The sequence below is a fragment of the Copadichromis virginalis genome, linkage group LG16, assembly GCF_057382275.1.
Source record: "Copadichromis virginalis isolate Kocher_CV1m ecotype Utaka linkage group LG16, C_Virginalis_male_GT1.1, whole genome shotgun sequence".
NCBI classification, from domain to species: Eukaryota; Metazoa; Chordata; class Actinopteri; order Cichliformes; family Cichlidae; genus Copadichromis; species Copadichromis virginalis.
Window position 1 is genome coordinate 27,455,990 of NC_140633.1, and position 14,604 is coordinate 27,470,593.

At 39.9% G+C, this 14,604-nt stretch overlaps 3 protein-coding genes across 5 annotated transcripts; 1 reads left to right on the forward strand and 2 right to left on the reverse strand.

Moving 5' to 3' along the window:
- The first annotated feature begins 75 nt into the window (after nucleotides 1–75).
- LOC146690977 (uncharacterized) lies at nucleotides 76–2,113 on the forward strand. 3 transcript variants are annotated; one of them, XM_085434219.1, is made up of 3 exons: nucleotides 76–222; nucleotides 355–478; nucleotides 562–2,113. In XM_085434219.1, exon 3 carries the CDS (start codon nucleotides 626–628, stop codon nucleotides 1,655–1,657), a length of 1,032 nt encoding a protein of 343 aa, XP_085290345.1. In that variant the 5' UTR covers nucleotides 76–222; nucleotides 355–478; nucleotides 562–625; the 3' UTR covers nucleotides 1,658–2,113. The 3 variants fall into 3 exon arrangements, with proteins under 3 accessions (XP_085290345.1, XP_085290344.1, XP_085290343.1); XM_085434218.1 differs by having other exon boundaries at nucleotides 76–478; XM_085434217.1 differs by lacking the exon at nucleotides 355–478.
- prmt2 (protein arginine methyltransferase 2) lies at nucleotides 1,770–6,998 on the reverse strand. Its single transcript, XM_085434216.1, has 9 exons — nucleotides 6,757–6,998; nucleotides 6,465–6,662; nucleotides 5,581–5,742; nucleotides 5,097–5,261; nucleotides 4,776–4,951; nucleotides 3,157–3,286; nucleotides 2,934–3,070; nucleotides 2,675–2,849; nucleotides 1,770–2,470 (listed from the first exon to the last, which is right to left on the reverse strand). Exons 1-9 carry the CDS (start codon nucleotides 6,835–6,837, stop codon nucleotides 2,438–2,440), a joined length of 1,257 nt encoding a protein of 418 aa, XP_085290342.1. The 5' UTR covers nucleotides 6,838–6,998; the 3' UTR covers nucleotides 1,770–2,437.
- Nucleotides 6,999–7,828: 830 nt separating this feature from the next.
- Nucleotides 7,829–14,094, reverse strand: ercc1 (excision repair cross-complementation group 1). Its single transcript, XM_085434220.1, has 9 exons — nucleotides 13,913–14,094; nucleotides 13,239–13,652; nucleotides 12,476–12,579; nucleotides 12,116–12,215; nucleotides 9,209–9,285; nucleotides 8,953–9,052; nucleotides 8,671–8,742; nucleotides 8,380–8,448; nucleotides 7,829–8,291 (listed from the first exon to the last, which is right to left on the reverse strand). Exons 1-9 carry the CDS (start codon nucleotides 13,970–13,972, stop codon nucleotides 8,229–8,231), a joined length of 1,059 nt encoding a protein of 352 aa, XP_085290346.1. The 5' UTR covers nucleotides 13,973–14,094; the 3' UTR covers nucleotides 7,829–8,228.
- Between the last annotated feature and the right edge of the window lie 510 nt (nucleotides 14,095–14,604).

Consider the following 14,604-nt stretch of genomic DNA (forward strand, 5'->3'; position numbering starts at 1 on the left):
CATTCAGAGCTTCCCAGTGAGGACAGTTGTCCCGCCGCTCGCTAGATGATGCTGCAGCCCGTTTTTATCAGAAAACGGGCTGCAGCATCATCTCAAAGGAAAACGATAAAATGTAGACGACAGTGTTCCGCCGTTATTTAACTCTGGTTAATATGGTGTTTTTACCGCGTTCGCACGAAAAGTACTTACATTCAAGCACATTGCTTAGGAAGGATGAGAACGGTATGTGAAATTGTTGTTTGTGTGCTGCTTGCGTCCTCAAATATCTTCCGCATTGTTTAAAACCAACCACGGCCTACAATAGTTGGTAGGCTGCTAAGTAAGCTAGTGCACATACTTGTTATATTCGCACAGGTCTTGTTGTCGCCTATTTGGCCGACAAGGAGCGCTAATGCGATCATAACCTATACAACATGCCCAAAAACCGATGAAGGATATCCGGCTTATATTTCACCTGAAACAGCGATAAAACTGTTTGGTCAGTAAGCAGGGGGGGCATCGATTAAACAGTGCGTTTCCCCCACAAAAAATAACAATAATTATGTCATGTTTGTCTCTCAGATGCTCCCATCATCTGTAGGACCGTGAAAACCCCTCCCCTGCTGCTGTGGGCGTAGATGGCACCATGCTGGATAACACCGGTGATCAAGTGGAGCAGCAGTCTGGGCGCTGCTCAGACTGTGGGTGCAGTTTTAATCTTTCACATCCTGACTCTGAGCCTGATTCCGATGACACTCCAGCTGATCCTAAACAGCAGAATAAAACAGACAGTTCTTCCAAATGCCCATCCTGCCAGGCAGGCAGCAGCCCCCAGAATGGACGCCGGCCACACCGGCGCATCCGCCTGGACCCTCACAGCTGCAGCCTGTGCTCCAAAACCTTCATCTCTTCCGCTCACCTGACCCTTCACCTTGCTTCTCACAATAAGGAAAGGAAGTTCAAATGTAACACCTGTGGCAAGTTCTTCCATCAGTCCTCCCACCTAATGGCACACAAGATAATCCACAGCGGAGACAGGCCGTTTAAATGCCCAGATTGTGGTAAGACCTTTGGGCGCGCTTCACACCTGAAGACCCACCGTCGACTCCACACAGGCGAAAAACCTTTTAAATGCACTTACTGTGACAAGTCCTTCACCCAGAAGGCTGGGCTACTGGCACACGTTCGTCTGCACACCGGGGAGAGACCATACAAGTGCGAGCAGTGTGGCGAGGGCTTTCGCTCTTTGTCACTGCTGCTCTCTCACAAGGCTCAAGAGGCTTCCGGACAGGCCAAGTCACTGTCGCCACCACCGCTCAGCCAGCCTCAGAAAACACAAACCAACGGCGAAGATCTGAAATGCGGTGTCTGCTGTCGCACTTTTGTCAGGTCATCTTATATCAGGCTGCACATTCGCCTCAACAAAGGACAGAGACCTTATCACTGCAAAGTGTGCAACAAGACTTTTGTCAAACTGGAAACATTTGTGAACCACTGTGACAAACACCTGAGACAGAAAAAGGATAAAAATAAGGGGGTGGAAGACAAAGTCGTCAAACCTCCCCTGTTTGTTCCGCTCTCCAGGCCTTCTTCTCCTGAGTCCTTACCTGCTCAGCAGCTATCCCAGGAGGTCAACACACGCTCCAGAGCAAAAGCAAAGATTAAAACAGAGCCATAGCCAGAAGGAGAGCGTCAGCTGAGACAGAGATGGTGGCAGTAGTGTAATGTTGGTGTTTTAAAAGGTTAAATGTTTACAGATGATGGTAAGAAAGGGACAAACACCAGATTGGTAGTTGAAACAGTTCCAATTTTTATTTAATTTATATCAATGTGAGTTCACTAATTGTTATTTTAAGATGGTGATTTCCATTGTGAGCAGTTATCTTTAAGCACTATAATATTTTTATTGAGGTATCTTTTAGGCTAATGTTTGTAACATTTCAGAGGCGTACATTGTTCTGATCTTACAATGTTAAAATGAAAAAAAAGGTCATATCTTAAACCATTGTAATTTATGGTTTTCATTAATCTGTTCTTCTAAATGCATAAAAGCCTAGTGGCATGTATGTACAAACAATAAAAAATGTAAGTTAAATGCTTATTGTAAAACAATATGCCATTTGATGAAAAGTAACCTAGTGTGACTCAACCTTGTCTTTTTTTTGCACCTCAGTAAACAAAAAAAACAACAACTGATGTTCCAGCTGTGCGACACAGTGCTGCTTTATGTAAAGTACTTTTGCCCTTCAATAAAAATGAGCAGTAAACGTGCTCTTAGGGTGGTGTGATTGCAGCAATCGGGCTCATCACTATGATAGCAGGAATTCCTCTGGCACATTCATTGCAACATGTGAGCAACACACCAGTCCGCTTCAGCAGCAGTCTCACAGCCGAACAGTTTAATTTTATTAGACTGTTTTTCTATTTTAGATCTTCACCGGTGATGAGCGAATATGTGTCACCTCCACATGGGGAAACTCTTTGTTCCAGCCTAAGGACAGAGGGGAGGGGGAAACAGCAAGTGAACAACTTTATGGGCAGGGTTAAGTTAGGAGGTTGTGCAACAACAATGCAAAAGACAAACAAAAGACCCTTCCAAAGAACACTCATATAAAAAGTAATAAAGAAACCTTCCAATTCCTTATAATCAATACATATCTCAGATAAAGTGCATATAGTAAATGAAGATGTTTGCCTGGGAGTTGTCTGGATTGTCTGTGCTCCCTTTAATGGTCCAGTGCAGGGTAACGGTCATGTGGCGCCTCCAGACAGGATTTCTCTGGAGGACAATGGTTCCACTGATCGAGTCTCCTGCGCATACACTTACTGGCCTGTCTAGCATGAACAATGTCTGCTTCCAGTGTGTTGGCCTGTAGGGAAAAGGGACTAGTTAGTATAAAATCATATTTAACTAATTATGCATCAGATTGTTTTTGTGCTTTTCATGTTTTCACCCAGAGTTGGGGCCAGTGTTTAGCTCCACAGTTGCGCCTCCTGCCTCCAGGCTCTCGAAGCAAACAGTGAACCAGGCGGTGAATCCATGGAAAACTCCAGACTTCTCCACACAAAAATGAAACTGACCCTTCATTTCCTGAGAAACGAAACAGTCAAGCATTAGTAATAAAATCCAAGTTGGCTCATTTATAACTTTCCCATAAAAAATAAATAAAAAATGACCTCGAGATCTCCCACTTGTAAAGTGTACATGTCGAGGGAGATGACATCACAAGGAGCAGCGAGGCAGTCACATGGTTCAATGATGTGGCTGAACTTGGGCTTGGTGAAGAACTCCTGCTGTGCCAAAGGCCTCCAGAAACAAAAGTATTTAGCACAAGGGTAAAATGAATTATCAGTGTACTCGTAAATTATTCTAACCTTATATATTTCTAGCCAATATGTGATGAACTCTGATATATAAAAATGTTAAATGCAGGAGCATCTTAACCTCCAAGTGCATTGTATTTAGTCAGCTAAACAAAATATTATTGTAAATACTGATGAACAAAACACAAGTCCCCAGATGAAAAAGTTTCATGTTAGATTTCAATTGCAACATTAAAGATAAGTCAGTTATCCCTATTTCTGTATTGTAAAGCGCTATATAAGTAAACCTTATTTACTTGTTACAGAAATTTGTGGTAAAAAACCTGGCTATGTTACATTGTAATTGTAATTTACATACATAAAACTGATGATGCCAAATTTTGTGTTATTATTTCAAAATTACAACTTACAAGATAATAACCTGAAAATCTGACATATCACTTTTCAGTAATGGACACAAGCTTTCATAGTTTGGTCCTAATACTGCCAGGTTTTTTTATTTTACACTAGTGGAAATGTAGTAATGGGAACACACATTAAAAGAGTGATCACTTACATTTTGGGGCTATTTATCACCAACCTATCAATATTCAATCAATAAAAGTAATTTCACTTTGTACTGGTGACAAACTACAGCAATTCCTACGTTTAATTGATCGGGCAGCGGGACAGAACAAGAGCTGAAACTGACTCTTCATTTCCTGAGAAGTTTAAAGTTCTAGAGCTCTAACGTGCTGCTGACATGGTAGAAACAGCAACACAGACAGCTCACTGAGCAGTAATACAGAAATATATTTATTGTACTGCTCTGTGTGCTTGTGATGATCAAATCACCAGAGTAGAGTTTTTGAAGAAATAATCTCATATTATTTGCAGCTCCAGTGCTGCATTTTGCTCTCATCGTTTTATAATCTTTACATATTGAGGTTAGATGCTCTTATATTGTTGATATTGTCCCTGATTGCACCATGCTGTCCACAGCTGATTTTGTGTGGAAAAAGAATGATGTGTAAAAGACTTTTTGTGTGAACGTGCACAGAGCCTGAAGCAGAAAGACTGGCTGTTGATAGCACAGCATCATGAAGCCTCTTATCTCAGACTGGGGTTTTAGTTTCTATCAAGCCAGCTAAATCAAGAAAGCCTGGATGTGTTGAACTTGCTTTGCAATATAAGTGTTTAAGGCAACGCATGAACTGGCACAAGGCTGTCTCTCAGATATGAATCAGAGAGGATGATTCATTCAAAGCTGGCCATCTAGCGGTAGAACAGATTTTAACACAAGCACATAAAGTAGGAAATCAGCCATTACTGGACTTAATAAAACAAACAAACAAACAAACAAACAGACAAACAGACAAACAGACAGACAGACAGACACAGACACATACATACATATACACACACACAAACACACGCATATCTGTAAGTGACAGGACATTCCTCACTGTCAACTGTGAACTAATGGCTCTTACTGAAGAGGAGTGAAGTCGAGGCCATATGGCCGCTCCCAGAAGGCCATTTTCTCGGCATAATAGCTGTCGGCCTGACATGGCACAAAGGTGAGGGCCGCAGAGGAGGGCCATATCGTGCCACCATCTCTAAGCCAGCGGTCCCTGGCCAGCAGAACTGACTCCACCATGAACTCAAACTAGAGCATGGGGAAAAGGCAAAAAAAACAACAACGAAAGAAGCAATGTGGTATAGTAAAACCTGAACATGGGTAAGAGCAGAAAAGGATGTCCCACAACAATGTATTTTTTTTAAAGTAGCAGGACAGGAAGTGTTATAATTACCAGAAGGCAGTTACCCATCCACTCAGAAACCAGGACGTCCACCTGTTCAGGCAGCTCGATCTCCTCAGCCCGCCCCTGAAGCACCGTGACCACCTCATCATAGCCGTTCTGCTTCACCAGCTGCCTGGTGTACTCTGCCATTGAACTCGCCTCCACAGCATACACCTACAACACCACAGATAATCTCCTTCCGTGCACTCTATACATCATGCTGTTTCCTCAATGCAGCAACACTCTTTGTCCAGCAGATGGAAGTAGAAGTACACCAATGTTCAATACCTAACTGGTGATTTTGCTCCTCTAAGTAACCACATTTATGTGAAAGATTTTACTTTTGGACCCTTAGATTCTAATTCGTTTTTGTTATTTGGCAGGAAACTTAAACTTAACTCACAATATATGCAGATTTTTCCTCATTATTTAAAAATGAATGCAATCTCATTTCATTTCTCCTTATAACACAAAATCCAAGATTCAACATTACCATTGAGGGGCGTGCCAACTGAGCGCAGAACAGACTGATGATGCCAGTCCCACAGCCGAGGTCCATTACCCTCTTGCTGCTGAGAGAAGCACTGTTGCTGAGAATAACCTGCCGGTATGCCTCAGTGCGGCTCTTGTCTGACAGCATCTCCAGGTGAAGCCTCTGTGTCGTGAAACATGACTAAATGAAACACAGTGCCTAAAAAAATGTATGTACAGCAAACTGACAGGTAGCCACTGGCAGTTTATTTAATGCTCAAAAGTTAGACATTTTTTTAACTATAATAAAATACTGATCAAAGCAGTGATCAGTCACATAACTGTGCCCCTGTTAAACCTAACTCTTTATAATGAAAAGTGGCTTCATAAAATAAAACGTTAATTTCTAAATGGCAATATGAAATAAAATCAGACATATAAAATTTGCTTGAATTAAACAAGAGTTTTTGATAATTAATCGACTGATAAATAAACGACTCCAAATGGGATCCAAATAAATTCCCAAAACACAGCAGGGTCTAGTTACATGCTTTCCCCCCTTGTTTATCAGGGGTAATGCATTCAAGAAAAGGCTTACATGTGTATATTTGGAAATCAGGGTCTAAAAGCAATCTTTTATCTATTCTGAGCATGGTTTCCCAGCATCTCAGGAGTAAATATATCACTGGAAACTCTGAATCATGCACCACTGAGGACCATCATCTTAAACCAGCACAGCTACATTGCAGGGTAGTGTCGACAAAAGACGATGCTTAGACGCATGGCTGCTTAACGCGCTGGGAAACAGTTTATACTCGCATATTATGATCAAATCATCATTATCTTCAAGTTCATGATAATAATCTGGACATATGCAAAGCAATACACTTCTTTAAAATGTCCAACCAGCGTTCCATAATTGCCAAAGTATTCTTCATCTTGCCACGGGTCTTCTATTGAGGGGTCCTCCTCCTCCTCCCCTGCAGCATCCTGGCTCATGTAGCTGGCAGGGACATAACCTATGACCCCCTGCAGCTCTGCCCACCACCACTCTGAGGAGGGCTTCGCGTGCACGAGCAATCTGTCCCCTCTGCTGAAACTAAGCTGTGAGACCAAAAAAAAAGTCACACGGTTATTGCTGATACCCCCACCTCCCATTTTAAGGCTAGGATCTCGGAGGTCTGCGGGTCTCTCTGACCTGATCGGTGCTACTTCCAGTGAAATCTGACCGGGCAACGTACTCCTCACAGGACGCCTCATCCTCATCCTCCGTCTGCATATTTGCTTTTGACACTTTCGCTGGTTGTTTTTCTCTAACAAACAAGCCAAACCATTTCACGTGCAGAGCAACTAAAAAAAACTACAAAAAAACCCCCACTGTGTGTTTAGAGTGAATCGAGCGGCGAAACTCCTACTTTCAGCTACAGCGCGCACTGCAAACACTTCCTGTTTCGACGTAAGGTTGCGTTATCAAGCCTTCACGTGCTGTCGGAAGTTTCGAAACTGTAAGTTCATCTCAAACGAAATAACACGACATTTAACCCTGCATTTACTGCATTGTGCACCAAATATTATTAAGCTTCATTATGAGATACGTTGGTCTTCATATTCGGTTTGTTTCACAGTTGCATTTTCGTCCTTCTTCTGGTGTCATATTCACTTCTATTTCCAAATGGCCTCTATGTTAATATCACGTTAAGTAACTGGCCGACTTGAAGCTTGTGTAAAGCGACCCTTCACTGAAAGTTTCCCGAAAGACCAAAGAACAGAATTTCACAATTTCCTGGACAAAATGTTTGACTTAAAAGAAAATGACTTGAGGGTATGAAAATTTTATTTTTGATCTGCACGCTTTTCCCGTTGCCTCAAATTTAAACATTAGGTTCTTGATTAAAAATAACCCTGGACCATTCATGCAAATACATTAAAAATTTTTTTTGCAAGAAGATAAAACAGATTTAATATACTGCTGGACATCTCAAAGAATTTTAGATATCCTTCCATCCACTTTCTCAAAAACTTAGATCATAAAAGCTATAAAAAGGAAAGCATCCCGGACAAGTCGCCAGTTTATCCATACCTCTATATCAGACTTTAAATTTTTTTTGCCTTATTTATTCCTTTTTTGAATGAGTTTTTTTTAAAGCACTAGTTTTTTTCTAGTGCACTTTCTGGAAAGATTCAAGCAAAATCATTGTTGTCTTGTGTGTCTGCAATGAAATATTAAGATATATTATACAGTTAAAAATAAAATAATGTAAAAACCAAAATATAACAAAAATATTTATTAACAAATTATACAAATTAATAACACACGCACACACACAGAAAAAAAAATACATAAGTTTGAAGCTCAAACAGTTCACAACTTAAATTCCTAAAACACATCCACTGATTCCAGCGAGGAAGAAGGTACATTTTAAACATGGACCACTTCAAACTAACCAGTTCATGTCAAGAATCCACAAAAGAAAAGCCATGGCATGAAGTTTGAGGTCTAGTTGAGTTTGTATGGGATAAACATGTTTCTCCCTTAACTCTGTAAATCGATAGACTTTGTAGTATTCAGTCCTCCTGAGTGTTTTAGTTTGATGTTCAACATGATGATCAAACATGTAGAACTGTTTTCAGAAGCATATCACATTCTTGGTAAAAAAAACCCCAAAAGTCTCAGCTGTCTTTTGTCTTTGCCTTGAGAAAGGGCTTATGGAGGACGTCAAAGAGTCGTCTTGCCTGTAAACACAAAATGTCAACATGTTAAGTCATCAAACACTTCATCTACGCCGTGTATATTTATACTCAGCACATGTGTTTTCCTCACTTTTTGTGGTCCAAGTCCTGGGCAGACAACCAAATCTTCCTTAGAGGCACTGACGATTCCTTCTACAGACTGAAGAATACATCATGTCTGTTTATTGATTGGATCATATCCACTGACAACATGACTGAACTACAATTACACACTCGCAGTTGTTCATGAACCAATCAAGTTGCACATCTCCCTTTAGGCTTTGCAGACTCTTGTGGTATATATAGTGAGTCTTTAAAGAAATTTAATAAACATGATTAATTAATACTTGAAGTGAAAATTGTGAAAAAATGAGGCACTCACAGAGAACGCAGACAGCAAAGTAATGGCATCAGTTTTGTTGATAGACTTCACAGTTGTCAGGCAATCTGTAACCTTGAAGTAAGCAGAGATCCAATCAGCATTTTCAGTATTCATGGTCTTAAAGCTACTGCAACATTTTGGCAAATACTGTACATTCCCATGTTATCATATCTTCCATGACATTTCTATAACATCTATTTCTTTTATTAAATGGGCACAAGTAGGCGAAAAGACAAAAAAAGCACCAAGAGCTCACATAGAAAACAGTGACTCTACACACACCTTTGACAGGTAGTCTTTTTCGACTTGCTCCTTCAGCATGTCAGCTGGCTTCTTTTCATACGACTTATACGTTTCCAGGTAGCGACCTGCCTCTTCTGGACTGGCAGTTCAAAATGAAAACGACAGAAAACAACAAAACACATTTAAAAAGACAAGAAGTGTTTGACTTTGTCTTTGAACTATAGTTTTTAGATGTTGGAGCCAGAATCACACTGATTATTTATTTTATATATGTGTCTTGTAGCAAGCTGCTTACCTCCAAGCCAAGATGAGAGTGCAGTCAGCCATGATGCACATGCGAGCCAGCTCTTTTAACGCATGATGAGGATCTTTCTGTAGTTGAACAGATGTTAGGGTTAAAACAAAATACAACAACAATTCATTCTTAAAGACTTCATGAAGTCACATTATTCCTTTAGATTTGCTACAAATTGAGATGTTGTAACATTTTTTCATTTTGACCCAAATCTGAGTCTTCTTACACAGTATCTATTATTTGGCAGCTCTGAGATCTTTATTTTCCTACGCACAGTGCCAAAAATAGTCTCCAGCTGCACCTCTTCACACTTCATTTACACCACTGTTAGCGAAACTAATTCAGCTGAGGCAAGATATACTTCACAAATGAGTAGATCTGCATTGATCACTTACATTAAGCTGCTAAAGGAGAGCTGTAATGTCCTGAAAAGATTGTTGTCTTGTTAATATATAAAACTTTTGGATGTTTACATTTTTGTCAGCAATTCATAAGGCCAGCTGACGTTACCAACCTGACAGCTGTTATCGTTAGATAATCCACAGTTTCATAGAGGTAATTTGTTTCCCCGTTTCTGTTGTTCACTTGCTTAAAAGCCTCAAATTTTGTTTCTAGTATTACCCAGATGTCCCAAAGCGGCCCTGGAGACACGAACACTTGCAGAACTATCACAAATTTACTTTTGAGTTCTGTGGCAGATGTTTACACAGTATTTAACAAAGGTGAGTATAATCCTTTGAAACAGTGTTTAAATGATAAATGATGTAAATTATATCACCTTATGGCACTTGCATTCTCCTGAGCTGACATTTAGAGTAGTGATTCTTATGAAAAGTAACACTCTTTGCTGGACTTTCTCAATTTTGGACCTGTGGGTTTTGTCTGATCTGTATGTCTGCCTCATGGTTCCACATAGAAAAGAACTGTCAGAGGAACTGAATAATCTCAACACGAAGCTCCACAAAGATGGAAAAAACATAAAGAAAGATTGATTTCCACCTAAAAATCAGTGGAAGCACAGCTGCTGCAGCAGTAATCAGGAGGTACAAAATGAGCCATATTGCCACTCATCAGAGCTGCAGTGGCTGTCCTCCTAAAATGATGCCACCAACAGTGCACTGCTTGCACAATCCAGCTCTGAGAAACAGTTGGGTAAGTGCTTAAGACTTGGCACAGGGGTTATAAATGGAAATCAGAGTTTTTGTGACAGCTGTGAAGGACAATGCATAACATTAAGCTCAGTGGATGGCGTCCAAGTAAAAGAACTTGCTTGTTCTTCAGTACAAAACTGTAATATTAAACTTAGAGGAGAAAAAAAGGACATGGAAAAAAAAAACCCAAAACAAACCGATGAATATTGGGAGCACGTTCTTTGGGCAGTTGAGAACAATATAAATATGTTCAGTTCAAATGGGATCAAACATGTTTGATGAGGTGTGGATACATTGGTGCAAAAGGTGCTGGGGAGATGACCTTTATAGTTTGCACTATGAATGTACCAAAATACTGTGACACCATGACTCCTAATCTCCAGAAGCCGGCAGAAGAGGGATATTCCAGCATAATAATGATCCAAGGCACACTGCCCACATCACAATAGAGTTTCAAAAGTAGAGGGAAAAAACACTATGACCTTCCCTTTTCAGGTCAGACCAAGTATGCTGCCTGACTTGAATCCAACTGAACCAGTTTAAAGAGAAAGGATAGAGCAATACAAACCATCCACCTAATAAGAAAAAGAAAAAGTATACTCCATGAGGAGGAGGACTGAGTCTGTCGTGAAAAATAAAGATGGACACAAAGTATTAAAGTATAAAAAGATCTAAAATGCAGTAGCTGCACTGATTCTGCTTTTATTATAGTCGATCTAAACAGGATCTAAAATGAGTTACTTTAAGAGCAAATTCTGTTCAGCATAGATGTAATCCAGTTACAAGAAAACGACACAATTTTAAAACCAAGTGGTACTGCACAGGTGTGTACCCACGTCTGCTGTCTCTGTGCAAATCTTCTGAATGTAATACCACACAGCTGTGCAAAATGCAGTCATTATATTTCACAGATGTGTAGTGCACAACAAAAGAAAATGAAGCATGAGCGCAAATTAATTTGCATCACCACTGTTTTGATCCTGTCACAAGACGGCTTCTAGTTGCTTGGAGGAAGTGTAAAAGATTTAGATGAAAACAAAGAGAATAAGAAGATGGTATCAGTCTTGAAATCCTGTAGCAGGAAACTTTGTACAGCCTCCTCCTTTCCTGATATGTACAAACTGAAGCTATTCAGATATAGATTTCACAAGAGTAATGTTCAACAGCTTCTGAGGTACTGAATGATTAAAAAAGATGCAGGAGCTGCATTTGAAATAGAAAAAAAGTGCCTTAATGCATTATTTATGTGACTACAGTTTCAAATCACTTTGACGCATTTCTCACATCAGGAACACCATTCTCACCGCTCTTCTCAAATTAATAACACGCTTCCCCACCAACCTTAGCATTTCCCATTGCGTCTGTACAAACTGCTGTTGTTTCTGCACATACACTCCTTTACATTCCTTTTTAAGAATCTGAACACTTAACATTAGGCTCACGTTTTTGCAGTCAGTAAGGTTTTGATAAAAGTAGAACAATAAACACATTAAGACAATTGAGAAAAAACTCTAAACTGGACTGTATATTATAAGCATGTGCTATTTTTACTTTATCAGAGGAAATGACACCTTAGAATAGCTGCTGCAGCCATTCAAAGATCTTAATTTGATTAGATTTGACAATGACTGACACAGAGCATCCCCTAATGGTTTGATAAATAGTAATAATCTCCAAGTTACCACAAAGAAGTCAGGCCACTGAATGTTGAGAATACTTTAAATAATCAGTAATGCTAAAGAGCATCTTTACTTACCACGTCTACTTGAACCAGTAGCACTCGTAGTGTGAATGTGTGTCCAAGCTGTTTCAGACGGTCATGGATATAGTTTGGGTTGAGATTGTGATACCTCAGACTTTATGTCGAGTCAAAAAACAAACAAACAGAAAGAACATAAACCAACATCAAAGCAAAGCAAAATACACAATAGAAATAAAGCAAAGGAAAAAAGCATATTTTTTCAACAAATATAAGCATAGAAACCTTTTTTTTTTTTATAACAACATGATATTACAGTAACAGAAAAAAGTAAAACAAAAATGTTCCAGTGTGTGTGCAGTGACAACAACTTTTTCTTGCTCACATAAACAGAGTTTGTGAAGCACAAAAACCCACCTGAGGAAGAGAGCACAGGTTGTCTGTCCCAAGACATAATCTGGCACAACATCTCCAAACTCCCATGGGACACTCCTAACAAACTTCAGAATGGGGTTTCCTCTCTGTAGTGTTAGAAATAAGTTTTGGGGTTTTTGGGTGTCTTTTCAACATCGACTGCAATATATGCTCATAATAGAGTTGACACACTCCCCATTAAAAGCATTAACCCCATGTTGTAAAGGATGAACTAAGAGAGATAGAAAGAGTTGGGTGTAGAAGGTAAATTGCTACACACTTACAGAACACAGTATCAGACAAGAAAGGTTACTTGACCTTGAGTGTATAATAACAGGGTGCTATAGCCAACAAGAAATAGAGACTTCATTGTGTCAATTAAAGCTGACTTCAACATGAAAATAAAACATCGCTGGTAACAACTGTAAGGTAGGGAGCGGTTTTCTCACAAGATCCCTGACTAGAGGTTAATGACCGTTGCCATGCGGAAGAACCCTGAGGGGAACAAATCAGGGGGCGACAAGTCTAAACCATCGCATCTTCCCATCAACAGCCAATCACAATTATTTCCTGTTTTCATGTGTCTAATATATACTTTGAATTATGAATTGTACTTCACTTCTCCGTGTGCAGACTGCTTGACACTGAGGAGTCCACAGCTGTGCAAGCCAAAATCTGGGACACTAATAGGAATGCATGAAAGGACGCTACGGTTTTCTGTAAACCATAACCTGTTGGATCAAAGCTATATAGTTTTAATACATACCTGTCGAGGACTGACAATAATGGTGCTCCCAGATCCCACTGGTTTAGGACCGGAGCTGATGCCCGGTTCTGACCTTTGGCCGCTTCCCTCTATTTGACCCGTTGTAGCCTCTTGTGCCTCTTCACTCAGTTTGACATGGGGCCCTTTAGCCAAGTCCTGCACTGTTTTACATTTTTCTGTGCTGGAGGACACTGTAGATGGTTCACTTTGCCTCACACAGGTAACTTCAGCATTATCGCTCCTGGGCAACTTGGAGGCAGCATCTCTACGTGAAGCAGCAGCCGCATTGCTTTTACTCTGGACGATGTATTCTGCGTAGGAGACCGGCTGGGTCACTGACTGAGCAGGCTTTGTGGTAGCTGAAGCTGAAATGCTTTGTCCAACTTTGGAAGCGAGTTGAAACTGTGGCTTTGGCTGAAACGCAATCACAATGATCAATCAACAATCACAATCAACTCTCTGAGAACCGATAATTTAACTATGAATTAAATCATATCAAACCACCATTCACGAGTCTGGAAATCCACCTGACGAAAACCCTTTATAGATACGTTTTTATAGCTCATTTTTAAACGAATCTTACGTTAAAAATTTAAATTGTATGCTTGAAGACTCGTTTGCTAGCAAGCCTGCTACGTAACCGTGAACTTATTTTTTTTTAGCAAAATACAGACCGGTGTTCTTTCTTTAGTGAAAGCAGAATCGTCCAGGTTGATGTTAAATCTCTTCTTCATGTCTGTTGACAGCTGGAGAATTCTCAAGTAAAAACATTAAGTTGAACTTGCAAGAACTCGCTTTCTGACACACAATGCAAGGTTGCAACGGCACTTCCGGGCCAATCCTTTCAGAATAAAAGCACAAACACACAGCCTTTTCAGTTCCTTCTGTCACAGGATAAAAACAAGCGTTATTACGCGATAATTATGCACTAAACTAGACTGTTGGCATGACATGCAAGTAAGTTAAAACAACTTTATCAACACGACCTTAATTTGTCTTGATATTTCCGAATAATTAGTCCACGTTCACACAGACCCGCAACTGATTTGAAGGTTTTTTAACATTCATTTTAAGGACATTTTTAATGCGTGTCATTCCTCATTAGTGGGATTAGGTGTCCCACTTTAGCATTCGTTCCTCATGTCAAAGCATTGCCCCTAATTCTGTTTGGCTCTGATTTTCAAAGTGAATACATGTCTCAAAGAAACGTGTCTGTGATAAACCACCTATGCATCCCTGTTGAAATCCAAAGGCGATTCAAAGAGAGAACGGTGGCTTAAATATATGTTTTAACTGTTTTTTACCCCTAAATTGAATGGATACAAGAGTCTATGAAGACTATTTATTAAAAATCTTAAAAATAAAT

Excerpts from the sequence above, each read along its gene's own strand:
- LOC146690977 (XM_085434218.1), top strand. The coding sequence starts at position 626 with ATGCTGGATAACACCGGTGATCAAGTGGAGCAGCAGTCTGGGCGCTGC.
- prmt2 (XM_085434216.1), bottom strand. The coding sequence starts at position 6,837 with ATGCAGACGGAGGATGAGGATGAGGCGTCCTGTGAGGAGTACGTTGCC. Across the intron at positions 4,952-5,096 it reads GGATGGGTAACTGCCTTCTG|TTTGAGTTCATGGTGGAGTC; the intron begins GTAATTATAACA and ends CCCATGCTCTAG. Across the intron at positions 3,071-3,156 it reads TACAAGTGGGAGATCTCGAG|GAAATGAAGGGTCAGTTTCA; the intron begins GTCATTTTTTAT and ends TTCGTTTCTCAG.
- ercc1 (XM_085434220.1), bottom strand. The coding sequence starts at position 13,972 with ATGAAGAAGAGATTTAACATCAACCTGGACGATTCTGCTTTCACTAAA. Across the intron at positions 12,216-12,475 it reads ACCTGTGCTCTCTTCCTCAG|TCTGAGGTATCACAATCTCA; the intron begins GTGGGTTTTTGT and ends CTCGACATAAAG. Across the intron at positions 8,743-8,952 it reads AAAAAGACTACCTGTCAAAG|GTTACAGATTGCCTGACAAC; the intron begins GTGTGTGTAGAG and ends GCTTACTTCAAG.